This window comes from Centroberyx affinis, unplaced genomic scaffold (genome assembly GCF_046629955.1).
Source record: "Centroberyx affinis isolate AG114_WGS23_722 - 3 ecotype Tasmania unplaced genomic scaffold, CSIRO-AGI_Caff_v1 ptg004288l_1, whole genome shotgun sequence".
NCBI classification, from domain to species: Eukaryota; Metazoa; Chordata; class Actinopteri; order Beryciformes; family Berycidae; genus Centroberyx; species Centroberyx affinis.
In genome coordinates, this window is record NW_027282008.1 from 403914 (window position 1) to 430000 (window position 26087).

Consider the following 26087-nt stretch of genomic DNA (forward strand, 5'->3'; position numbering starts at 1 on the left):
ACTTGATTGACAGGATTTATTGATTTCTCATTAAAACCATTCCATTTGGTCACAAGCACACCTCCAAACACACAGCAAATAATGTTCACTGGCTTTTTTTGGCTCTTACTTCTCTACACAAAGTCAACGGGATGAAAGAGGGATTTCGGTTCCCAGACATCTGACAAACCGTGCACACAAAGCTGAGAAGGGTTCAGTACCCTGTCTGCAGCAAGGCAGACCCTGTTCAAACAAGCCCACTACTGTGGAGGGCGGCAGATAGAGTGACAACTAGAAAACAGGTCAGACAAAACAGTTTTGTTCTCAAGGCGTACTCCGATATAGGACTGTTTGGAGGCTTTTGAATGTCAAGTTCACGGTTATGAAAACACAAAGTTGTTCCTCAATTCTTCCTGGTGATTGAAAAGTAGGTCTGTAGAGTAATAGCATGCTAATGAAAGCCTGCATTGCCCCTGTGGGGGTTCAGCTGTGGTTCTTCTAGTATTTTTAGACACTCACACACACACTTTGTCTGTCTCAACACACACACTGTGACAAAAGAATGGGCACCATGCTGACACAGTGTTTTAGGGAGCAGTTGTAGAGAATTGGACACTTGGGCCCTATTAACCCTAGTCTTTAAGGAAATCTGTATTATGTGTCCCAATTATACCGCCTCTGGAACTCAAGATACTCATGTATTTCTTTTTCTATTGTAGCCACACTGTAGTAAACACATGCCAGTTGAAATACTGCAACAACAAAGGCTGTGGTGCTGCAGGGGAGTTAGTCACTATTGCAGCATTTAACAATACATGCTTAGCTGTTAACCATCTGGTAAATCATTTATCATATAAAAACATAATCTTATAATAATAATAGTCAAACTTAATTGTTGAACTGTTCCTCAGTGTGAAATGAAAATGTCCACAGATATATTGTTATGGCTAGAATGCACAGGCTCTGCCCGCCTGTCTGTGAGGTATTATTACCACAGAGAAGTAGACGATGTGCGGCTGCCGTCACACACCCATGCCCAGCTCACAGCCTCGGCCGGTGCGCTGCGCTCTTCCTCATGTAAGTCGAGGTGCAGTAGCCTGAGGAGGGGAAGGGTGGAGGGAAGGATGTTCATATGCGAGCTCTTTCCCTCTGTAGCCTGGAGTTGTAGGCTCGGGACACAGTGTTCCAGGCGTCCATATACCGGTCCATACACATGGCAATACATTTCTGCAGTGACAAAAAAAAAAAAAAAAACACACATAAGGCATAGAATTCAGTCATATAACTTAAAGTAATATATGAAAGACGTGGTTATGAGTGGTTAATCCGGATTGAGAAACAGTGGGGGTCACTATTACAGTGTTTCCCAACCCAGTCCTCAAGTGCCCTGTCCTGCAAGTTTATGTTTTCATCTTTGCTCTGAACCAATTAAGGGCTTAATGCTGATTGGTTGAGGAGTAGAAACAGATCTACTTGAACAGGGCTAGCATTAAAGTATGTGGCCCTTCACTGGATCAGGTGTACAAGAGTCCAACTGGACAGGGGGTGCTTGAGGACAGCCAGGCTTGGGAAACACTGATCTATTGCATTTGAAAGGGTCAAATTGCTCATCTGATGGCCCAGCATACCTGCTCAGAGTTGTCCAGCGTGCTTCCTGGTTTACCTATGCACTTCTTGAAGCATTTGTCTGTCATTCTCTGTAACATGATACCATGGAGAGGTGATTAGTTCACTAGTAAACGACGTCAAATGACATTTCTGGACGATGCAGATGAAGGCAACATTAGCAAGCAAACAAGCATGAGGCTAACAAGACTCAAAGCGCATTTATGATGTAAACTTTCACAGAATTGATAACGTTACACCGTAAAGGTTAGCTAGCAGCTAGCCAACTTTATCCAATGATTTACCTGCAAGAGCTCCTGTGCGTTAGCTACCGCAATCTGGACCTTGACTTGCTCCATGATCGTTCCGGTGTCCATTTTACCGCCTGCCCCTCCAGCTGAGAAGTCTGAACCGAACCCGTCCATTTCTACCTGGGTCGATACCGAAAACTTAAGATTTGTTAATCTTCTGTAGCTGCACGTGCGGAGAACCACTGCTAAGTTAGCTAACGTTAGTTGCCCTTGAGAGCGGCGGAAAACTCGATACGTCATTTCCGTATGGACGACTCATGGGAAATGTAGTTTTTGTGTTATATGTGCTATTCACTATTACTGTATAGCTGTCAACTTTGTTCACTTGACTTTTATGTATACTGCTGTTTAAAAAAAAATCTGAGTTTGTTGAAGTTGTTAACCTGAAAAAAATGAGTTTTTGGTCAGTGAGCTTTGCCGAGTGTGATAATATAGCGCCGCTGGAAGGGCAAATGTTTTTATTGCATGATGCATCTGCCTGCGTAAGCCCCATATTTTGTAATACTTCAGAGACACCGACGGCCTGTCAACACCACACACACACACACACACACACACACACACACACACACACACACAGACACTTGCTTGCCACGCGGTGGCGTTATACTCCAATATATAACTTCACTCTACTCTAGGAGATTTGGATTATAGGAGGAGATGTTTTTATTTCACTTTTGACTTTGAACTAGGCCTACTTAAGGGGTCCCAGTTATAACAATAACATTTTCCTCTTTTTCTATACATTTGATCAATCATGTTTTATGTTGACCTTGTCAAAATTAGATTTTGTTTTAGTGGTTATATTGATGGTTATTGCTCCATCCTTTTTAAACAGGCAGTTTTGGTCTGACTCCAGTTGACACATTACAACTGGACTTGGCCTTGACCGGCTCCTTAATAATTATTACAATCTTTCCAAAGAGAAAAGCTTACAGCATTTGAATCGATAACCTCCCTTCCCTCCTCATTGGTTTACCTCATTTGAATTGTAGGAGCTGGTACTGTCAGCCAATCAGGGTCCAGTATTGTGACTATGGGGACTTCAAATTCATTTAATAAATAGCTTTTCATTAAATTACATTTATTTGCAAAACATCATGAGGAACATTTGTATTTGAAAGCAAAACCATGAAAACAGAATAATATGGAACCTTTAACAGTGTATGATTTTGATTGGGATGAGCTATATTCCCCTTTACCCATTCCATAAACCACTCTTACCACTGCCTTGTTGTTCGGTCAGTCACTCCCAGGCAGTTACTGTAAATGAGAACGATTTCGTAGTCAACTTGCCTGGGTGTATGGGTACATAAGAATTACACACCAAACTAAAATGAGCTTTGAGACCATGAGTTGGCTGCATATATAAATAGACAGTCATTATAACTCTGCATTGTTTTGGTGTAGAGGCCCAGACATGAGGACGACCCCTCTGAGGACCCCTCTCCTTATGTTTCAGACAGGATGACCTCACCGAGACGACCACCTGCCATGAGTGCATGAATACGTGGTACAGTAGGCCAACAGCCAACAATGGAGTGACGGTTACTGTCATCTAAACTGACACCCTTTGAGCGTCTTGTTGCAATGCTGGGAGGACTGAGGAAGAATTGCGGGGGGTCTGATTGATGGCGTGCCTGCCTAAGAGTAATTAATGACCAGTTACACAATGCACACACACACACACACACACACACATGCAAACACATGCACATATGTCCACAGACCAGTTTGGCCTCAAGCCACGGGGATGAATGGGGGAGGGGGGGTGGGGGTTAAAGTGCAGCAAAATGAATTAACCCTAGATTACAATCATGAGTTCATTAAACTAATCTGCTTAAATTCTTAATCTCCCTTTGGCACACTTGTGTGTATGAAAGCATTTGGCTCAGAGAGCTACATGAGGCTTCAACAAGCGCTGGCAACAATGGCTGTGAGAACGTGACTTGCCCATGAGTGTGTTTATGAGTGTCAAACTGTGAGGTTTGACTTAGTGTTTACTTCGGGACAGTAAGACAAGACATTTGGTAGCTGGAGATATGAGCAGAACAAGAATACAAATCTCATGTAAGGAAACAATGAGGAATAATAGATAAAAGGAAAGCTGACTGGCTCAATAAGTCTCTGTTTCTCTCTAAAACATACACACACAAGATCAGACAGCGGAGAAACAGAGCAGCGGGTTTTAATCTTCAAAAGCAGCTGTTGAGTGACAGTAAGAGGGCGAGAGAGAGACGGAGAGATGGAAAGAGATGGAGAGAGAGAGAGCCAGAGGGACAGAGAGATGTAGAGAGAGAGAGAGAGAGGGGAAACCTGAGCAGTGTGGCATCGACCCTGGCCAGCTGGTATAGTGGTGCTTGTGGTGTTGATGACGGTGGTGTTGAACCCGGGTCCCACGCTGCTTTGAAGATCAATGGGGTGGGTGGGCGGCCAGTCTCTCCCAGTCAGTCAGTGTTGGGACTGAGCAGTCGACCCCCCCACCCCCCACCCCTCACCCAAAACGCCCCAGAGCCTCCTCTATTGTTGGAAAAAGTCTGAGACCCCAAATATGAAAATACCCCTGTTTCATTCTTCTTGATCTTTCAAGTGGATCTCTGGTATTTCAATAGGTTTGAACAATATATCTCCATTCTATTGTTTGACATACATCTTAGTATTTTTTCTTCTCCTGACTATACCTATCATGCAAAGTAGGATAAGGTTTTTTTTTTCATTGCAGTGTTGGAAACGCTCTGTTCTGTTCTGTTTTTATTCTATAAGTTACATAGCTTCCTGTCAGTGCAGTCAGTCGGGTTCCAACACAGAACCACATGCATACTGTACATACTATTTGCTGCATTTCTACTGTATTTTTTTATATTCTATTTACACTCTCTATATTACTTGTACTTCAATACTACTTTATTTTGATGTACTACTCCTAAACACACACACACAGACAGAGAGAGAGAGAGAGACCTATTGCCTATATTTCTACTTTTAAAATTTTACACTGCTTTTTATATTTTTTGTGTTTTGTGTATCATATTTAATGTGACCTACGTGAGAAGCCCACCAAGTTGAAATTCCTTGTATGTGCAGATTCTGATTCTGATAGGCCGGTCTGAAGTGAGAGACATTCTTGATTAATTTCTGCAAACCTCATGATTGCTCAAATCCTTCAGAAAATGCAAAGAATTCAGCTGGAGAAAATACCCCACGGTCCTCAGAGGGACTTTAACCTGCCATATGATCATTAAGACTGTTAGGTTGTGTGGAGCCTGCACACAGACCCGGGTAACGCTGTGCCTGGTGCTGATTATTGAGTTAATATGGCATTCAGTGCTCCTCAACTGACCATTATATTATCAGTATTAGATTGTCTATAGGTTAGCTTCTGATCAGATGTGTCATACTTTATCGATCCCCGTAAGGAAAGTCTTTTTGCTTGCTCACTTCCACAGGTACATAAACACGGTCAGCTTCAGAGGAGACTGGAGCTGGTAGGGATTCAGTGTCTTGCTCACTTCAGCAGGGCGGCTGCTTGCCAACATGGAGGCTTGAACAAGGCTTGGGTTGGGTTGGGTTGTGACGGAATACTTGTAACCTATAAACGTGTAATAGTTGTTATATATTCTAAACAAGAAAAATTAACTGTATTCTCTCACGTTAGCTAAAAAAAAATGTTTTCTGATTACAGATACTTGTGAATAATTAGAGGATTACTTCTGGGATTATTTGAATGCCTAAAACTCAGGGCATTTAAATAGTGGCACGTGTTAATGTGGCACACAGGACATTGTTTTTGCATGCAAACCTGAAATAAATAAACTTTTTTTTTCACTTTTTCCAATCTGTATAGTAACTTTTATCTCTCAAATATGACAAACTAATCTGGAAACAAACAGAATATACATTGCTGAGTTTGTGTAACCCCTTGGATTACTGATTACAGTCTTGATTAGGTAACCAGTAACCAGTAAAATGCATTTCTTAAGTAACCTTCCCAGCTCTGCTTGAACCTGAGTCCTCCCGTTGAATGATGGACTCTCCGACCCCCAGACTGGATAAAAAAAAAAAAGTATATTATATTGAACTGAGAAATGAATGTGGTTATTTGCTGCTGATGTTCAGGCCAGTTCAAGGGATGGGAACCTGAGCCCATTGGACAATAGCCTGTGTGGCAGCTGAGTGGGAGGAGCCAGCCTCAACACTACCAGTGCCTTTGCTCTTTCTCTGTGCAAAGCTCACTGCTCGTCTGCAGGCTGCGTGTCTTCCGGACAGAGGCTTCAGCTCCAAAACTTTTTAAATCGTTTTGTGCGTGAAATCTTCAACCGGGCGACCAAGACCAATGGGCCATCAACATTCAAGCATTTTAGGACACCATATTGATTTAAAATCGGAAAGCAGTTTTGTATAAATTGAGCAACGGCAACAAAAAAAAATCAACGGCTGAACAAGTTGCAGGATAAAGGCTCCGGATCCGCTTCGCTCCGAGAAGAGAGAAGATTTAGGTAAGGATTATTACTAATCCTCGCGAGCTATCGATCACCCAAAGATACGTGCTTGTTTGACGTTTCCCCGACTTCCGAGGTGTAATTACTTTAGTTACAGTTTGTAACATCCGATCCTTTGATGTTCTGCTCCAGCTGGCGATAGTAGCAGCAGCGTGAGTGTGTGCAGGCTGCTAACTTGGGAGGAAAGTTGAGCGCATGCTGAAGTGCTGACCGTGGTTTTACATTTACTGCTCAAAACGAATTGGATTTCACGCCGTGTTGGGTTCAGATCCCTCCACGGAAGTCCACGGTTCCTCTTTCTGTCGGATTGAATAGCAGACATGAATTTATCCGGAGTGAAACAATGGAACTTTAGTTGGTTGTTCACAGTCTCGATTTAACCCTCAAGAAGAAAATCTGTGCTATGCCATGATTATTACAAAGTGGTAATTGTCAGAATGAGGTTGAAGGGTTTTTAATAGTAATAATTTGTTATAACTTAATTATTTTTTATTATAAATGGAATAAAATATCTCCTCAAGTTCATTTTATCTTATATTCAGTGGCAGGCAGGGCATTTATATCCCAGAGTATTATCTCAGTTTAGGCAGTGGTTGCAAGCTTGTCTAAATCCACCATAACATGATCAAAAGAATGATACATTTTTCATCTGTTGCACAGTCCTTACATAATTTTGTCCTCAAGGAGCTGCTCAGAGGTGTCAGATCTTATGTGGGCTTGAAAGCTTTGCCTTTGGCACCATCTTGTATGTGAGCCAGCAAGGGAACAGAACAGGCTGGCAGGAATTTATTGGCTTGCAACGTGTGACTCACAGGCCTGAAATGGTGATAGGGGTGGAAAGAAATGATGTAGGGCAACACACCCAGGTGCTCTCTCACTTGCTTGTTATTAATTAGAAGGCTACATTAAGAGTCAGATGATAATGTTCTTTTGTAGCCACTGGTGAGGTCAAGAATCGAATGAAATAGATATATGGTTTTGTGGTGATAAACCCTTTGGCACACAGTGTACACATGCAATCCTGTTCTGCTCCTTATCTGATCTCCTTTCATCTCCGCAAAAGTCTAAAGTTCATTTCCGAAGTCATCCAGCATATGATATGTGATGACTAATTTATTGTTGAATGGCTTTTTATTTCGCTTATTCATCAGCTGTTTGTTAGCTGTGTTCGGTTTAATCAAAGGGAGAAGAGTGATTGCAGTAGTCTGCTAGTGTTCACATCAAAGGCAGGGTGTGTGACACATTTTTACAATCTCTTCCTCTTGGAGTGATGTCAAAACCATAATAAACAATTCAAATAAACTGATATAATACAGTGGCTCCTTCCACTGATAATGTTTTTGTCCTCCATTTCCCTCTCACAGGTCCAAGTCAGGATGTCTGTCAGTAACCACGAAAACAGAAAGTCTCGGTCCAGTTCCGGCTCCATGAACATCCAGCTGTTCCACAAGACGTCCCACGCCGACAGCCTGTTGACCCAGCTCAACCTGCTGCGCAAACGGAGAGTCTTCACTGATGTCGTTCTGAAGGCCGGTAACCGGGCGTTCCCCTGCCACCGGGCCGTCCTGGCCTCCTGCAGCCGGTATTTTGAGGCCATGTTCGGCGGCGGGCTCAGGGAGAGTCGCGACACCGACGTCAATTTCCACGACTCGCTCCACCCGGAGGTGCTGGAGCTCTTGCTCGACTACGCCTACTCGGCCCGAGTCATCATCAACGAGGAAAATGCAGAGTCGCTCCTAGAAGCAGGCGACATGCTCCAGTTCCACGACATCAGGGACGCGGCGGCGGAGTTTCTAGAGAAGAACCTCCACCAGTCCAACTGTCTGGGGATGATGCTGCTGTCGGACGCCCACCAGTGCCAGAGACTGTACGAGCTGTCGTGGAGAATGTGCCTGGCGAACTTTGCTACCCTCTACAGGACGGAGGACTTCCTCAGCCTGCCCCGAGACAAAGTCCAGGAGCTGATCTTCAGCGAGGAACTGGAGGTGGAGGACGAGAGCCTGGTGTACGAGGCCGTCATCGACTGGGTCAAGGCCGACATGGAGCGGAGGCACAGCGAACTGCCTGAGCTGCTGCGCTGCGTCCGCCTGGCGCTGCTCCCCGAGACGTACCTGCTGAAGAACGTTGCTTCGGAGGAGCTGGTGATGGGCCACAAGGTCGGCCGGGAGATCGTAGAAGACGCCGTGCGATGCAAGATGAGGATCCTCCAGAACGACGGTATTGTAACGGGGTTCTGCGCCCGGCCCAGAAAGGTCAGCCAGGCCCTGCTGCTGCTGGGAGGACAGACTTTCATGTGCGATAAAGTCTACATGATCGACAACAAGACCAAGGAGATCACGCCCAAAACAGACATCCCCAGCCCCAGGAAAGAATGCAGCGCCTGTGCCATTGGTTGTAAGGTATGTGTCTGATGTGCTTATGGTTGTGTGCAATGTTTTTTATTACATTTTATCACATATGTGAATGTAAAGCATGCAAAGCAGTGATACAGGGTCTTAAAATATTCATAATGAGGGTTCTTCTTTCCTTCAGGTCTACGTAACCGGAGGGCGCGGGTCTGAGAACGGGGCCTCAAAAGATGTCTGGGTCTACGACACGCTACACGACGAGTGGTCCAAAGCCGCACCTATGTTGGTCGCCAGATTCGGACACGGCTCAGCAGAGCTCGACCACATACTGTACGTTGTGGGAGGACACACTTCTCTAGCGGGCTCCTTCCCCGCATCTCCGTCTGTGTCTCTCAAACAGGTGGAACAGTACGACCCTCAGACCAATAAATGGACGTTGGTGGCTCCGCTCAGAGAAGGCGTGAGCAACGCCGCTGTGGTCGGCGCCAAGAACAAACTCTTTGCCTTCGGGGGCACCAGCGTCAACAGAGACAAATTCCCCAAGGTCCAGTGCTTCGACCCGTGCCAGAACCGGTGGACGGTACCGGCCGCCTGCCCGCAGCTGTGGCGCTACACGGCCGCGGCGGTGGTCGGCAACCACGTGGTCGTGATCGGCGGTGACACGGAGTTCTCGGCCAGCTCTGCATACCGGTTCAACAGCGAGACGTACCAGTGGTCCAAGTTTGGCGACGTGACGGCCAAACGGATCAGCTGCCACGCGGTGGCATCGGGAAACAGACTCTATGTGGTCGGGGGTTACTCTGGGGCGCATAGGTGTAAGACGCTGGACTGTTACGACCCTTCGTCCGACTCCTGGGACAGTGTGACCAGTGTGCCCTACTCGCTCATCCCCACCGCCTTCGTCAGCACATGGAAGTACCTCTCAGCCTAGAGAGATGTACTCACTCATGGAGGTTTCTATGGTGAGTAATTTCATTTTCCTTAAACTGACATAAACTCTCAGTTTATCAGTGATTTCTGATATGTTTATATCTCAGATAAATATGGGCTCAGACTTCAAAGAAAAATAAATCTTTATTTTAATTAGTTAAAAACAAGTCACTTAGTTACTCTTCACTGAGCATGACCCAGGTGAATGTCAGTTACATCTGGTCAAGGCCAGTTTAAATCCCCTAACTGTTGTCAGGGTTGCTAGTGGTTACAGTTACACATTATCTAGCTGCCGTGACGGCTGGGTGTTGGATAAACATGGTGGAGTCTTGGTTTAGAGAGCAGGAGGAATGTCAGCGGGGCTGGTAATTACAGACCGAGGGCTGCAACACCAGACCTCTGTCACTGACAGGAGCGAGGCGGACAGGCAGGACTCAGGTCTGTGCTTGTAAGGCCAGGCAGGCAAGTGGGCAGGGTGCTGCAGGGCCGGACCTGGGTGCTAACTGACTGGCTACGATGAGTCAGTACTGAAAAATGTATCTTTCTTTTGCAAGGTATAAGAGGTGATGTGACACATGGCATTTAACATATAGAGGGCTTGGAGCCAGAGGGGCGTAAGTAGGAACTTTAAAGGAGAGCCAAAACAAAAACAAAGTGGACCACCTGTTGCAAATAGTTTTTATAATGATAGTGTTATCACATAAATACACAATCAAAGGTACTTACACTACTATATAGATTTCCTCAAGAGCTTTTACTTGATACATAGATCTCATTTTCACCCAAAATGCAAGTCATGCCCTTCTGGCTCCAAGCCCTTGATCTCATTTGGTGGACACTTTTATTAAAACCAAGAGTGTACATCTTTTTTTCTGGATCGGCTATGCTATATCTTCTGTGCTACTCAGAGTAATAAAGTCAGATCAGTAATCACATCAGGAATTCAGGAAGGAATGGAGGAATGAAGGAAGGATCCATTTCAAGGGTATGTGAATATGATTGACTGAACTGTAACAGACCATATCAGTGAAAAATCGGTCGGCCTAAGGGAGAATCTGCCTGAAGAAACGACAGGTGGCTGTTTTCACAGATTCATGTCCTTTTCGCTCAGATAAGAGATGATACATGTTTCCTGAGGTGTATTAGCTTTCACACAGGGTGCAGAAGGAGGGGTGGGGGGGTTGGTGGATGGAATGAGGAAAGGAAACGCAGTGATATTTTGCAGGTTGTTTTGACGTGTACCCTGTGGTGGTAGAGCTGGTTTTGGTTTCATGACTCCAGGCCTGTCCTGTGCTCTCGTTTTGGCACTGATGCAATCGATGGAAAGCAGTTATTTGGCACACTAGTTACTGAATTTACATTTTTAGAGCTCAATCGTCATGCTCTTCTTTCATCACATCTTTTGTTTTTGGTTTTCATCTTTATTAGAGTAATGACGTTTTAAAGTCAAAACATCCTGCCAAAGGAAACAAAGAAGGAGCATCTGAATAGATTCACTGTGCTTTCATAAAGCACAATCTGTCCTCATGTTTGTTTTTGTGCTGTGCTACAGGTTCACTGGTTGAAAGTGCAGCCCCTTTAAATCTCCAGTCAATCAGCTAAGAAAACAAATACCAATTCTGAAACTAGACTGGAGCAAAGGGGAACCTACTGTTTTAAACAAGGTTGGTCTGAGATCGACATGAATGTGAACCGTGCTGCTCCTAACCCCTCTGGAATGGAGGTCAAATGAACTAATGAAATGTTTGGATGATTGAAATACAGTAAATACCAGGACAATTCTTGATCAAAATAGGAAAAACCCATGGTATCCAGGTATTCCAGTGCCCCTTCAATAGTTGAAATTACAGTTAAAAGGCTTGTCATTTATTTTATCAAGAAAGAAATTCCAACAATTTCACAGAATTAATAGGAAATCTTTCAATATTACTCCATATTTTGTTCTTTACGCTGGTCAGTTTGGTAGATTGGTCAGTTCGTATGACTGACGTTTGGATAAATCACTCCCTGCTACTCTGTAGAACAACTGGCTTTTTTTTTCTATCGGAGGAAAACAGGAAAGTGATTTTGCTGCTTTGTGTGCTGCCAAGAGCTTGAAAGTGAAGCTGAGCGAGTGGAAGCAAGTGAGAAGCACAGGGCTTATGTATGACTTGTGTCTGCAGTAAACAGCTGGATGTGATGGAGCTGACGGGTTACCAGTACGGCACTACCGACACGGACCGCTGCCTTCATGCTGGGATAGGTTTTTTTGGGCTTGGGCTACGGGCCGGGACGGAGACAGACAGACTGGCTATGAAAGATCAAGGCACCAAATCCTTATGAGCTCTTGCAGTTACGGTAGCTACCATCCTGCTGCTGACTCTCTTTATGTTTAATTACAGCTGAGATGGAAAAAGCTCATATTTCCAGAAGCCTTGCTTGTTAAGCAGGCATCTTACCCTGACGCCACAGCACCAAGATGCTTGTCTCTCTCTCACCCGTGACAAGGGGGCTTGAGAGGAGAGGAGTAGCAAAAAAAAAAAGGGGGATAAGGAGGGAATTCGGGGAAAGATAGAGCAAGGCACAGACACACACACACACACACACACGCATGCACAGATGGAGACAAGGAGATGAAGTGGTGAGTGAGTAAGACCAGGAGAAGCTAAGCTATATTTTGCGCTGTTTGGCAGCCGAGACTAACGCCTGCCTAAAAATACACTTTGCTCCCGAGGCTGTCAACTTTCAACTGGGGTCAGAGAGAGAAATAAGTGTGTTTGTGTGTGTGTGTCTGTGTCTGTGTGTGTGTGTGTGTGTGTGTGTGTGTGTGTGTGTTTCTTTCATGTTTACGAGAGGCCGAAAACCGCCAGAGTCAGTCAGCTGCTTTAGCATTCACTAGTGTTGTTGTGAGTTTTTACGCAGTTGTGAAACCACTCTTGTTTTCCACTCATACTACTTATGTGCACTCTCTCTCCCTCTCTCTCTCTCTCTCTCTCTCTCTCTCTCTCTCTCTCTCTCTCTCTCACACACACTCTGTCTCTCTCTCACACACACACACAGGCGTCGCATTGCTGGCATTGCCTGTCCTTTAAAAAGCCAGCCATCCTTACTCTAATTTGGGAGGAATGAAGGTGTGGCCTGGATCCCCATTAGTGAAGATTTGTTAATGCTGCCTTGCGGTTGAGGCATTTCAGTTGTCCTGGCAGTTCGGTTGGCCTGTGTGGGATTACCATCCTTTTCTGGTCTCTTTGTCACCACCTAGCCTCTAGCTCTCTGCATTCCCCCCCAGATGTGACTAACCACAGACTCCAGGCCAGCCCAGAACCCACTGTTGGTGGAAAAGTATTTGTAAATGTGAAAGTATTATGGTTTGTTTTTGTTATGGTCCAGATGGGCGAAAGAAATGACTTTTTTAAGATTCTCCAATAGACTAAATACGAAACCTCTATAAAGAACCAATTACACAGCTTTACTTTCCCTTTTCCCCCCTCTTTTTTATTTCACTTTTGCCTGTAGACTCCTTGCAGTTGCCAGCTAGTGTTTCAGTCCTTGGAGTATTTATTAATGTGTGTTTTGGAGATGTGGGCAGGATAGCAGCAGGGTGTAATCTGGTGTTAGAGGGGGGAGAGCCTCCAGCTCAGTTGTTGGTACCAGACTACAGGCAGACAGGCTGTAACTAGAGATCCCTGCACAAAGTTCAGTACAGCCTCTATCTCCTTTCAACCACTGAACTATAAAGGCCCTAGAAATGACTGTTAGCTGTTATCCCCCTATCTACTTTATAGCCTTTCTTCTCTCAGCACCCCCTCCTCCATCCCCTCCCTTCTCATCACCCCTCTCCCCTCGCAAAAAATCACAGACACAAGCATTCTCCTTTTTAACGGTTTCGACTGAAGCCCTTATGAGGTGGGCACGGCTCTGTGTGATCGGGTACACCTGGAGAGGTCAGGGGTCACGGGGGGGGGGGGTCCTCGCCTGGCTCCCTGCATCCCCAGACAGCTGCTGTAAAATGGAAAGGTCACTGTGGGATCAGGGAGGAGGAGAGCAGAGGCCCCACACACTCAATACTAATGTTTTATTAATGCCTAACTGTGAGGGCCACCAGGAACACAAGCTGAATGAGCCTTTTATTGTGGCATCTGTGTACAACAACGATCCCCCTTCGCTCCGTCTCCCTCCCTTCTCCCAGCCTGCAACCCCCCCACCCACCCCCCACCCAGACACACACATACACACAGAGTTAGCACGTGCACACACACTCCGTCTCCGGTCCCCCGAGTAATCAATCTGCCACATTACGGCCCTCGGCACGGCTGCTTAAATTTGCATAAACCTAATGGAGTTTTTATTGGTCTTTTCTCCATGCTGAGAGTTACAAAAAGGAAAAGGGAGAAATATGCTTAAAATGGCTGAATAATCGCCCAGACTAATTTGATTACCTCCTTAAAAAGAGATGAGCTGTCATACAGTTACTGGGGCCTTTTCAGAAAGCCAGCTGGGATGGGACAGGGTCTGTCTGCTTGGTAATTAATCTGAATTACGTAATATTTACCCCTCTGAAGTGATGCTGGAGTGGCTCGTACTCAGTCACAGAGGCGCTCTTTGTTCCACTACTAGTGGCAATCCAACACTGGAGAATAATGTTTTTGCTAGGATTTGCCAGTTGCCAACGATGGTAAGACACAGCTCATTATACTTCTGCCAGGCTGCTGGCCCTTCCTAGACTCCTATTAATCCTAGACTGAACTAATGTAAACTCATGAGGTAAATTAACAAGGCTGCCCGAGATGTGACTGTGATTTATACGCTGGTCGATACAGTGTAATTCTAGGTGGTCATTAGTAAACATGGCGCAGGTTTTGTTGGACACAAGGGACAGATAAAGAAAGGGGACTCAGCTTTGGTGTGGTGCGTTGTGGGTAATTGGGTTTCTGGAAGATGCTGATGACCAGATGCAGTCAGAGGTGTGATAAAGCTAAAAGAAATGGGGATGAATGTCGTGATGCAGGTGTCATTGATTTGATTTATGTGACCTCGCCCTGAGGTGCGTGCGTGTGTGCGTGTGTGTGTGTGTGTGTGTGTGTGTGTGTGTGTGTGTGTGTGTGAGCGCTATTATGGCTAGGCTATATTTTGGTTTGTACTGTGCTGGAGGCATCTTCAATCATTATACAAAAGCATATATTTTGGTAATTATTTTCTTTCGGTCCAATATAATTGCAGAACTCAATCTGGCATTGTTCCCATCGTGTGTAGGAGGAAGATAACTGATGGGAACAGACAGACAGAGTCAAGTTAAACCTCAGTATGCCAGCTCCAATCATTTCATATGTGCCTAGCCCATCTGTTTGGCCGTCTGAAGGACACATGGGCTCCCTCCCTCTGGTTATTGTAGTGGACCAGCCCTATAGACAGATACACACGGGGCATCTGGGTACCTTCGGGCTAAAGCTAACTTATTAACACTGCCACCAGCTCCTCTCTCTATACCTGTTGGCAGGGTTAGAGCGAGAATTATTCATTCATTCAAACCATTTTACAGCCTGCTGACAGCAGAGAGAGCCAAATGTGTAAAAGCCTATTTGCTTAATTTGGATTTGGTTCACAGTCTAAAAAAGGTTTGAATAGGAATCTTCAAACGGGGGATGAGTGTATATCTTGTTTGCATGTATTTTCCTATTTTTTCTGCACCTAGCCCTGCCTCTGTGTGTGTGTATCCATACAATGAATGTGGTTTGAGATGTGGGTGGGAGGTGAACAACCATATAGATATAACACGTGTTATATCTCTATGTGAACAACGTTGCTGATACAGCTCAGTGTTCTGTATAGTTGACCTTGGACATGACAGGTAATAATGAAGGGACGGTGAGACAGGCTGGAGCTCATTTCTGGTGACAGTAGGACCCTTGTTGTGTAATGGCTGACTGAGCTGAAGCTTGATAATGTCAGACGGGGAAGATGTTGGATGGTTGTGCTGACGATGACTGACATGTAACCTTTGTGTGTGCATGTGTATCTCTATGGAATACAATACAACTTGAACTTTTTTGTTCCCCTTTAGACAGTTTATGTCAGAGCAATTCAATGATGCACAAAACACACAAAGGACACAATCAACTATGCTCTATTTACTCATTGAAAAAGTAAAGAAAACAGCAAGGTCTTTTTGATCCTTATCGTATACACTCTTACACATGTGCCTTCTTCTCATTGTTGCCCTGAGTTGAGACCATGCAGGTGGCTCGTCAACGTGAACGCAGCTCTGCATACATGTGCAAACCCACTCCCGCTGAAATGGGGAGACAGACGACTAAATATAAAGCTGCAACTCTTGTGAAACAGTGATATTGTGGTGGTTGAAGCAGAGCAGAGTGGCGGCGTATTTAAGATGCAGGGGTGTGCTCTTCATCATCTGCACTTGAGAGAGATTAAAACAGCAGCAGAACTTAAGAGGAGCAGGCAACGACACACACACGCACACGCAGAGTAGCAATGGAAACTTCCATCAGGCTTGCTGTTGCATGTGATGTGTGCTGCTACTGCTGCTTTACTTAGGCTTTGATCAGGAAGGCTAGGCTCAGGTTGTCTTGCAGTAAATGTACTGTACCATAGATGGTTGGTTTCTGCCTTTAGGCCATGCATCCTATGGGGAAAATGAGCAAGTTAATTTGCATTTTTTTTTTTAGATTCCATGCATAAATATCTTTCACAGCAATCTGGCATCCTGCAAGATAGTTTGCATAGCCTCACATGCCTGACATACTAATACAGCATTCTTCCCAAAGAGTTTAAATTTCCTTGCAGAATGCCTTTTCCTACTGCTGCTTAATCTGAAGCTTATTTGTAACCTCATGTTGCCTCCCTACTGCGCATTGTAAGTGGTTGTAGTAGTACACTGCTCTAACTGAGTCCTACTATTGAGCTTCAGGCGGTGTGTTCGTAACAGTAGCGGATGCTTATGGATCAGTGGAGGCTTCTGTAGTATCAGCCTGCCTTGGCAGCCATGGTAATGAGAACTCATTAGACTATCCAAACAAGCCCCCAGCAGAGACTGCCTGTAACTGTTGCCTCTGTCTGTCTGCTTTAGGACAGAGAGCACACACACACATATACAGACAGACACACACACACACACTGCATCCTTCATCCATCCTGGCAGAATTGAGTTATCATCAGAAATATGCAGATCAGAAAAACATCATGTCCGCATTTCTCTCCTACCCACCCAAAAAGAAACTCATTGGCGCATTCCATCGTAACAGCAGGGGAGGGAAATTAGATGCTAAAGTATCTGTTTGAGGTCACAGAGAAAGACAGGGATGAGAGAGAGAGGCTCCAGCTCTGGAGCCTAAAGAATTCACCACAATGTTTGTAATGAAACTGCTGCTCAACACATGCAGGAACTCCAGATCGGATGATAGGATGGGCTACAGCCTTGTACTGCCATGCATTATTAAAGAATGAGTGGGTGGTTTGGGAGTATCTGTATTTGCATCCGCCCCTCTGTCTCTCCTCGAAAACTGGAGAGCCGGAGAAGCTTATTTTTACAGCGAGGGGTATTCTCCGCTGCCACCCGCAGATATTTATTTCCCAGTGACATAAATGGCTAGAGCAGCCTAATCCCGCATGCCAGGAGGACTTTGGTTAAATAATGCCCCGTCCTAAGGCATTATTAACGCTATGTGGGTAAGCCTGATGGTAATATGGCATGGTGATAAGCTGATCTGTAGTCTGGAGGAACCCGAAGCTTCTGCATTCCTCTCTGTTCCCTGAGAATGTCCAGGCTGCCCTCTGGTCATGTGGTCGGCCTTCACAGAGCGGTGAAGGATCCTCAAACAGCAGCTCCTCCGAGTTCTTAAGATGCCTAACTCCTTTATGCTCTCTCTCTCCCTCTCTCTCTCTCTCTCTCTGTCTGTCTGTCACCCTCCCTGTATTCCCTCCTCTCTCTCTTTCCCCAGATCGGCGGTGGTGTCTGGAATGCAGGCGTGTGTCTCCCTTCGGTGGCTGTGGAATGCTGAAGAGGAAGACGAGGAGGAGGAGGAGGAGGAGGAGTGGGTTGGTGTATTCCCGCCACGGGTCCATCCAGCCTGAATCGCATATCTTCCGCAGCGGAGGACCAAAGGCCTGGTTCGGGGAGACGGAGGCCCAGAGACCGGAGGCCTCTTCCCACCTGATCTGTCCACCCGGGGGCTCTTGTGTAACTTTCCCATGCTGCCCTAGTTGCCATGTACACTGCAGGGACTTCACAGCCGCCTCTATATAACACTCTTAACACTCGCAGCCCAGAAACGGACACATAGCGTAGATGTGTGCTCTGGGCATTAGGAATGTTTGGCCTGCCAGCTAGCCTTGGGACTGGTCTCTGTATTTAAAAAAGAAAAAAGGGAAATGGCTGCCTGCTCCCTTCTCTCTTTCTGCTCCCCGGGGCTTATGAGCTGTGGAGAAGCACTGACTGTATCGCCCCCGGTACTGCTCAACTGACTCCATCACCCAAGAACGTCTGTAACATCTTAGTCATTGTGAATTTAAAGAGTCTTTAGCCTCTGTAAGGACTTCTATACCTGTACATTGTTGCGGTTCGCTCTCCTCTCCTGACACTGGGCGCTGTGCTGTTACTCAGGTGTAATTTATTTGGACTGCTGATAGACTGAATAAGGCCTTCGCTATGCCTGGAATAGGAGTGGGAGGGAGGACGTTTGGGGAAGTGTATGATTTTGTGCACAGAAACAATCTTCCTCTGTGTATTTTTAGACGTTGGACTCCGGCTTCCCTCAATTTTGGTCAACTAAATTTGTATCTTCTTCCTCAACTTAAAACACACGCTCGGCAGAGAGAATGTGACCAATGATGATTGAAGAAGATACATTTCTGTTTCAAGCCGTGATTTTAAATTATGTTGTTGCAAATCATGTCGTTTTTATGTGTTTTTGTGTCTCAGGGTTATGTGTAGTTTCTGTTCTGTATAGATGGACATTGGCCTGTATTTGTTGAAAGAAGCCTAATCTCTTGTGTCTTTTCTCTTCCGAAAGTGGCATCAAAAGCTCGTCTGCCTGAAATGTTTTTGTGAATGTACCATTCTGCGAGAAATTGAACAGAAATTTCAGATGTTTTAGGATACCTGCACCATTGTTTTGCCAAGTGAAATTTTAAGATTACACTTAAATAACAGTGATCCAATCTAAAATATACATTTTGCCAAAACCTGAGTAGCCCACTTTAGTATTATTCTGGATGTAAATGACAAAGTCTAAGTGTGCCCAAGCTAGTTAAATAAGCTAGGTTATTATTTTTTCTCTCTGTATTGAGTATCTGTAATAGAAGCCCTCTGTGTGTATATTTTGTATATTTGCTTTGTAATTAATTTGTAGAAGCCTTTGATTTGCACAATTTGTACAAAGAAATATCTTATTGGTCTTAATTTTGTATCATTGTCTTAGCCCAGCTTGGGTAGTTTGAATAATCAAAGCATTTTTGTAGCAAGTAATTGAGTTATTTTTCTTTCAACAGTCATCATTTGCTCAGTGTGCATAGATTCAGGCAAGTCTGCAGTTTTCAATATATCAAAGCAAGGTCCTGATATATTAAGCTATTAATGAAACGCCACCTGTTACTTCATGTCAAGATATCCTGTCCATATTCTACGAGTCGTAACTTGTCAATAAATGTCATCTGGTTGAAAAACGTATTCCGCCGTTTGTCCTCTGTTTTCCAGGGAATGACTGGAATTCGGCAGCTGTGCCACTAAAACAGCTTTGGCAGCCATATAATCACACAGGTACTCTTAACGTGCCTGGAATACTTTCCAAACACATTTCAGCTTAGGAGTGGTTTTGGTATTTACCGGGAACACCCGTCTGTTTCCTCCTCTCTGTCTGCGCGCTGAGGATTCAGTCGTCAAAGTTAAATTAACAGTTCATCCCGTTTATAATAATGCCCCATTTGTGGTAGAAATGCCACAGGTATACCAGGTGATATAAACCCAATTATGCTTTATGTGTAAACAGGATGCATTATTTGCTACCACCTGCCTTGGTTATATGACCAGCGGCAATGTATTGTGTCAACTGCCCTTAAATGATATAATGAAACACCCTTCCTTCTACCCAATGACAGAGACTGCTCTAGGTGTAATTTTGCTCCATATGTGGTCATGCGGTATGTGAACTGTCTCCCTCTGTTCCTCTCCAAACAACACACACAAACACACACACACATCATCGACACACACACAACACATTATTACCTTCAAACCTCAGAGAATGTGCTAAGGCAGCTCGGTGGTACTCAGGTGATACTGCTCCTCATACCTGTCATTCTCCGGCGGTCAGGTTTTCGTGAGAAACGGACTAAGAGAGAAAAGGGCGTTGGGCGGGAAGACGGCTGGTTGGCACATTCCTGCAGACTGGCAGGGAGGAGAGCGGCAGAGGAAAGTACCCGTCCTCATGTGGAATGTGATGCCCGGAGGCTCACAGTCTGAAGTGGTCATCCGAAAAATTCTTGTTTTTTTTTTATTTTGGTGCAAAGCGGTCGTTGTTGTGGCGTTTTTACACTGCGCTGCCCGCTTGTCAGTCAAACAGTGTGGCCAGTGCTGTGATGTCTTTTTCTTTGGATTTTCTGTTGACGAAGATTGAGTTTCTGTAGGTACCAGCGCACGTTAGCTACTGAGTTTTTCCCCCCATTTACTTCAAAACCAACTGCTGTTGTTGCTGCTGGAAACACATAAAACGCATCACTTCCTGTGTGCCAGAGGATTTTTCCCTGAAAAGACCTACCAGACACCTGGAGTTTAGATCGGCAAAAGTACCAAAAGCTTTCATTAACTGGGTATAGGTTGAATCACTGATGTGTTCTATCAATTAGTGATAGGGAGTAGCAAAACAAATGTATTGATGAAAATGTCACAGATTATTACTTTAAAATAGTGGTATGGGCTTTCTGGTTATCTGATGCTCTGATGAACAAGCTGAGATCCATATCCATAACAGCTATTGGCTATCAAGACTAAACCCAACTCCAGTCACCACTCACTTTAATGGCAAATGCACATTTCATGCATCTATTTCAGTGTTTGAACTGTAAAGCTCTGAGGTTGTGACTCCTTTTGGAAGTTGATCTTATAACTGTCATGGTTTGATGAAATACAGACAGAATTGTTCTTTCCTCAAATTTATTTGGTCCATTCAGACCAAATAGACTCCAGAGGGCTGCTCTCAGTTCTACTTTAATGTGGTTAAATGCTCAATTGGATTTCCTTAGTAAATTCTGTCAACGCTTAATCTTTTGGTATTTGAAGATGTGTGGAGTGGTTGTTTTGAGTCTGTGTGGGCAGAATGTGGTTTTATACTTTAAAAACAGTGAACAATGATGCAGGGAGGAGGGGAGAGGAGAGTGAGAGAGGGAGGACTGTGGGCTAGACAGGACAGTCTGACCCTGTATGATTGAACGCCCACTTAACACTGGAACTGGGTGGCAACAGTAAATCAGACTCCTGGTCTGGGTAGACCTACAGTATTCCTTATGGGCTGGATGAAAATAAACTCCAGTATTTATAGAATCACACCCCTAAAGCCCCGTTGCAAAGACCATCGCTTATATTTCATCCTCGTGTCCACTTCTTCCTTCCTCACCACTCCTCTCTTCTTTCCAGGACTCAGTCAGTCGTTCTGCCTCAGAGGAGATGCTTAACTTGGGGATGTTTGGGCTGTGATGGATACCATGGCGGGATAGATGGATAGATGGATGGATGGATGGATAGATATGAGAAAGTGATGGAGAGATGAAACAATGGAAGGATGGATAGATGGATTGATGGTTATGTGGGTTACACAGGAAGAGATATGGATGGATGGATGGATGGATAGATGGATGGATGGATGGATGGATGGATGGATGGATGGATGGATAGATTTGTGGGTTACAGAAAAAGAGGAAGAGGAAGTGGATGATGGATGGTGGGAGGGAGGGAGGAAGGGAAAGGAAAAAGGAGGCTAGTGAAGCTGACAAATAGACAAATTAATGTTCTCCTTTTCTTCCTAAAAAACAGCTAGATAGATAGATAGATAGATAGATAGATAGATAGATAGATAGATAGATAGATAGATAGACAGACAGATAGATAGATAGATAGATAGATAGATATATAGATAGATAGAGTGTGTGAGAGAGAAAAGGAAAGATGGTGAGAGGGAGGGGGGGGAGAACAAAATAAAACACTGGAGAGACACAGGGGAAACAGCGTTCTGGATGTTTTGCATCTTGTTTGCACGTTGTGCTCTCAATGATTTGAATATCAAATGACCTTTCCTCAGATATGTTTATTAGCGTAACATCGTGTCCTAAATATTTAAAGATAGTATGCAATGTTCTAAATGTTTACATGCTCTATAAACACAAGATATTCCATTAAAAGGTTCAGTGTGCCCCACATACACAAACTGTTTTGCCCATAAATTACATAGAGTGATTTGTACAACAAATTACATCAAATCCTGAGAGGGTGTAAAGCAGACACTCGGGCGACATAATGCAGCGGCATTGTTAAATCTTTTCAAAGCCAACCGAAAACACTTCAAAGGACGCTGTTAATTGGATGTAAACAAGAGGCCTTTCCCTTCTGCAGCCATGACATCATGCCTGCAACAGTCTATGTCCAGTCAAGCATGTGGACATGTTTGTGCCAGCGCGGGTACAGGGAATCATCAAAGATTAATTTATGGATTTTTAAACACAATGCAGAAGTGCATAAAAAGATGAAACACCGCTCTCTGAAAGGGGAGCTGGCACCGGACAGCGGGATGAGCAGGGCCAGTCAATGGCTCCTATTGTAATGCAAAATGTGCAAACCCAACAATTTCAAACAGATCCAGCCGACGACGCAATTAAACCGCCGCGAATAAATAGACATTTGAAAGTCGGCTGGAGACAAAAGAACCTCAGAGGCCGCCAAAAGAAAAAAAAAGCAGGAGGGAGGGAGTGAGGGAGGAGAATAAAGGGAGATAAAGAGGACAAACTGCCACAACAATCTGGACTGAAGGATACGTGGGGTCTGTGTGTGTGTGTGTGTGTGTGTGTGTGTGTGTGTGTGTGTGTATGTGCACGTGTGTGTGTCTGAGCATGTGGCTGTTTGTCTGCATATGACTTTATGTTTAATGTGCGTGTTTGTCTGTGGTTGTGTGTGTGTGTGTGTGTGCGTCTGTGTGTATGTGTGTGTGTGGCGGGGGAAGAGAGACAAGGAGGGGCTGTTATCGCTTCTTGTTAGCCCATAAGAAAGGAGGCAGCGAGGTGGAACGGACACGGAGGTTGTTCTCTGTCTCTCCACCCAAATATCGGCGTGTGTCTGCCGGCCTGAGACCCGCAGCTGGGGCCTCCGCCTGCTGCGGCCGGGCGGGACAAAGACGCCTTGATGAGGCCAGAGCCACGTTCCCCAGGGGGGCCCGGCAGACGCCCCTGCAGCAGCCCGGCTCAAGAAACCCCACCGGGGCGAGGGGCAGATCGATAGGCACCTTATGGCCTGAATCAAAGCCAGATCTGTCCAAACTGGCCTTCGCCTCTCACCCTCAAAGGCTGCGGCCAGAGAAATACAGTATCTAGATAAAGCCAACTAAATGTGTCAATGTGCTCTTTTGCTCTTCATAGAATTGTATTGATCTAAAAGCAGCTTTTCCTTCCTGGGTGTGGAAAGTGAATGAGTAACACTCTGCCTTCCCACTTAAGACTGTAGCTGTGTTGCTCGTCTCCCAGGAGTGAACGCGTGTAACTGAATGTGAAGAAAAACACCTTCCTCCTTGCCACAGTAAAACCCTTCCCTGGCTGGATAAAGGTTATAAAAAAAAGGATGTGGTGTATAATAATTCTGGTGATCAGCACTTCTGTTTTGGATGAGTGAGGCGAGCGAGAAGATTTATGTTTGTGTTTGTGAGCGTTGAACTAGCATGACAGAACTGATAAATGTGTGGTGAAGGTGTCTGTGGCCCCAGACAGACAGGGAGCGAGGTGATGGCTGCTTGTGTGCGTGTGTGTGTGTGTGTGTGTGTGTGTGTGTGTGTGTGTGGTCAGGTCAAACCACAGCAGGCACCTCAGACTGCTGACTGCTATGTTGAAGACACTCTAGGCCGAAGATCTAGGTGAAACTGTGGTCTGTGGATCCACGTATAATGTGTCTGTGTGTGTGTGTGTGTGTGTGTGTGTGTGTGTGTGTGTGTTTGTGTGTGTGTTTGTGTGTGTGTTTGTGCCGACTGAGGCCATTTTAGGATTGAAATACTATCAGGGAGCCTCATCTAAACAACAGTAGACTGTCTGAGACAAGAATCCCAGACACACAGTCTGTTTCTTTCACTCTCTCTCCTTACAGTACCTGCCTTGGCAGCAGGTTCTGTAAGCAAACATCAATCTCTCTCTCTCTCTCTCTCTCTCTCTCTCTCTCTCTCTCTTGCTCTCTCTCTCTCTTTCTCTCAAATTCAATTGAACTTATTTCATTGTGCTTTTTTGGCACGAATGCAGAAAAATAAACAAGCATGAGCCAAGCCAAGCAAGTACAAATAATCATTATTATTGGACATTAACCCTGTTAACCCCATCTCTTTCTCTCTCTCTCTCTGTGCCTCTGTCTCTCCCTCTGTTGCTCTATCTCACTCCCCCATATCTCTCAATTCAAGTCAGTTCAATTAAATTATCACTTATTGACATGAAAGTTGATAACAATATTGGCAAAGCATCAAGACAGAGATTATGCTTTGTATCAGTGTCTCTGTGTGTGTGTGTCCCTCTCTCTCTCTCTCTCTCTGTCTCTCCCTCTGTTGCTCTATCTCACTCCCCCATATCTCTCAGTTCAAGTCAGTTCAATTCAATTATCAATTATTGACATGAAAGTTGATAGCACAATTGCCAAAGCATCAAGATAGAGATTACGCTTTGTATCAGTGTCTGTGTGTGTGTGTGTGTGTGTGTGTGTGTGTGTGTGTGTGTGTGTGTGTGAGAGTGTCTCTCTCTCTCTCTCTCTCTTTCTCTCTCTCTCACTCACTCTCCCTCTCACTCCCTCTCTAAAAATTCAAATTCAAATTCAAATCTGCATTATTGGCATGACAGAGAAAGGATCTATGTTGCCAAATCATTTGCAAGTGATAAAGTCAAATAGATAATGGAAATAAACAACTCTACAGATTCTGCACATGTCAACAATAGCATGTAAAAGCATAGCAGTGTATAAAAGCAATTCAGTACAATTGAAATCAATGTATAACAATATAGGACATTTGGAGGGATGCAGGAGCATCAAGACAAAATGTACAAAATCATTCTCAATATTTACATTTTCTCCCGTATTTGGTGACATTTAGACACAAGATAGTGGTTGATAGATTTTTCCTTTTCTCCCATGAAACACCATGAGCCCCCCCTTCTCTCCCTCTCATTCTCTCTTTCCCTCTCTCTCTCTCTCTCTCTCTCTCTCTCTCTCTCTCTCTCTCTCTCTCCCCCTCTCCCTTGCTCTCTCTCCCTCTCTCTCTGGGCATCTCTGCTGGCAGCAGCTCTGAGGCTGTGAGCTGGCAGTGTGGGCATATAAGGAGTAAACAGAGTGTGAGACAGGCAGTCAGACAGCCTAACCACTGGAGCGAACGCAGGAGTTTTCTAGTCTCTGCTGTCTGAGCCCCAGGGACTCAGGAGCTCTGCAGGTTGGCTCGCACAAATCTGCCCTCCCATAGCCAGAACGTTTGCCCACCGAATCGTATATCAAGAGCTTGGAATTATACGCTTCTATCTGGGTGGAGTCCCGCTCTGAGATATTGAGCATTAAAGATTTGACATACAGTAACAGCTGGCAAAACTGTTATGTGCTTTCTATCCTTTTAAACATTTAACCACAAAAAGGTTCATAAAAATAAAACAAATAACACCACACAAGCATAAAGTAACATTCAAGCATCATGACTATGTGGATATTTCAATTTTGATAAATAAAAAGTCAGGTAGAGCCTTATAATTCCAAGCTCAAGTTTCCAAGCTCATGTTTTTATCTATAGCTTCTAGAAATTAAGGGATTCATTCCAAAATGCTACATATCCATTTTGGGGGAAAAAAACATTGCAACCTGAAATTCATCATTCCTCAAATGTGTCCTCCATAAAATAACTATTTTATAAGCAAATATCTTAAGATGGCTGCTAACCTCAATACAAACCCATAATGTCTTTAACGTTTGTGCCAGCAGTCAATATGGGAGAGTGGGCGTAATTTTTTTTTTCTTCTTTTTTTTTTAAAATGGTGGATATCTCATTTTGGAACATAACTCTTCCAATGCATGCTATGTATATGGCATTGTAGCATATGACATTTAGTGGATGCTTTTTTAGTATGGGTTTCCTCAGGGGAAATCAAACTCCTATATGCCTGTGCTAGTGCCGTGTCCTGCCCACTGAGCTCTATACAGAGCTTGCACACAA

At 44.6% G+C, this 26087-nt stretch overlaps 2 protein-coding genes across 2 annotated transcripts; one reads left to right on the forward strand and one right to left on the reverse strand.

Moving 5' to 3' along the window:
- Positions 1–2: 2 nt before the first annotated feature.
- Positions 3–2102, reverse strand: timm13 (translocase of inner mitochondrial membrane 13 homolog (yeast)). The gene is made up of 3 exons (XM_071543335.1): positions 1890–2102; positions 1608–1676; positions 3–1206 (listed from the first exon to the last, which is right to left on the reverse strand). Exons 1-3 carry the CDS (start codon positions 2007–2009, stop codon positions 1108–1110), a joined length of 288 nt encoding a protein of 95 aa, XP_071399436.1. The 5' UTR covers positions 2010–2102; the 3' UTR covers positions 3–1107.
- Positions 2103–6204: 4102 nt separating this feature from the next.
- Positions 6205–19329, forward strand: enc3 (ectodermal-neural cortex 3). The gene is made up of 4 exons (XM_071543324.1): positions 6205–6391; positions 7759–8793; positions 8927–9704; positions 17610–19329. The coding sequence occupies exons 2-3, from the start codon at positions 7771–7773 to the stop codon at positions 9671–9673; spliced, it is 1770 nt and encodes a 589-aa protein (XP_071399425.1). The 5' UTR covers positions 6205–6391; positions 7759–7770; the 3' UTR covers positions 9674–9704; positions 17610–19329.
- The last annotated feature ends 6758 nt before the right edge of the window (positions 19330–26087 follow it).

Coding starts and splice junctions, on each gene's coding strand:
- enc3 (XM_071543324.1), top strand. CDS start 7,771: ATGTCTGTCAGTAACCACGAAAACAGAAAGTCTCGGTCCAGTTCCGGC. Junction 8,794..8,926: donor CCTGTGCCATTGGTTGTAAG/GTATGTGTCTGA, acceptor TCTTTCCTTCAG/GTCTACGTAACCGGAGGGCG.
- timm13 (XM_071543335.1), bottom strand. CDS start 2,009: ATGGACGGGTTCGGTTCAGACTTCTCAGCTGGAGGGGCAGGCGGTAAA. Junction 1,677..1,889: donor ACGCACAGGAGCTCTTGCAG/GTAAATCATTGG, acceptor ATCATGTTACAG/AGAATGACAGACAAATGCTT. Junction 1,207..1,607: donor CGCTGGACAACTCTGAGCAG/GTATGCTGGGCC, acceptor TTGTCACTGCAG/AAATGTATTGCCATGTGTAT.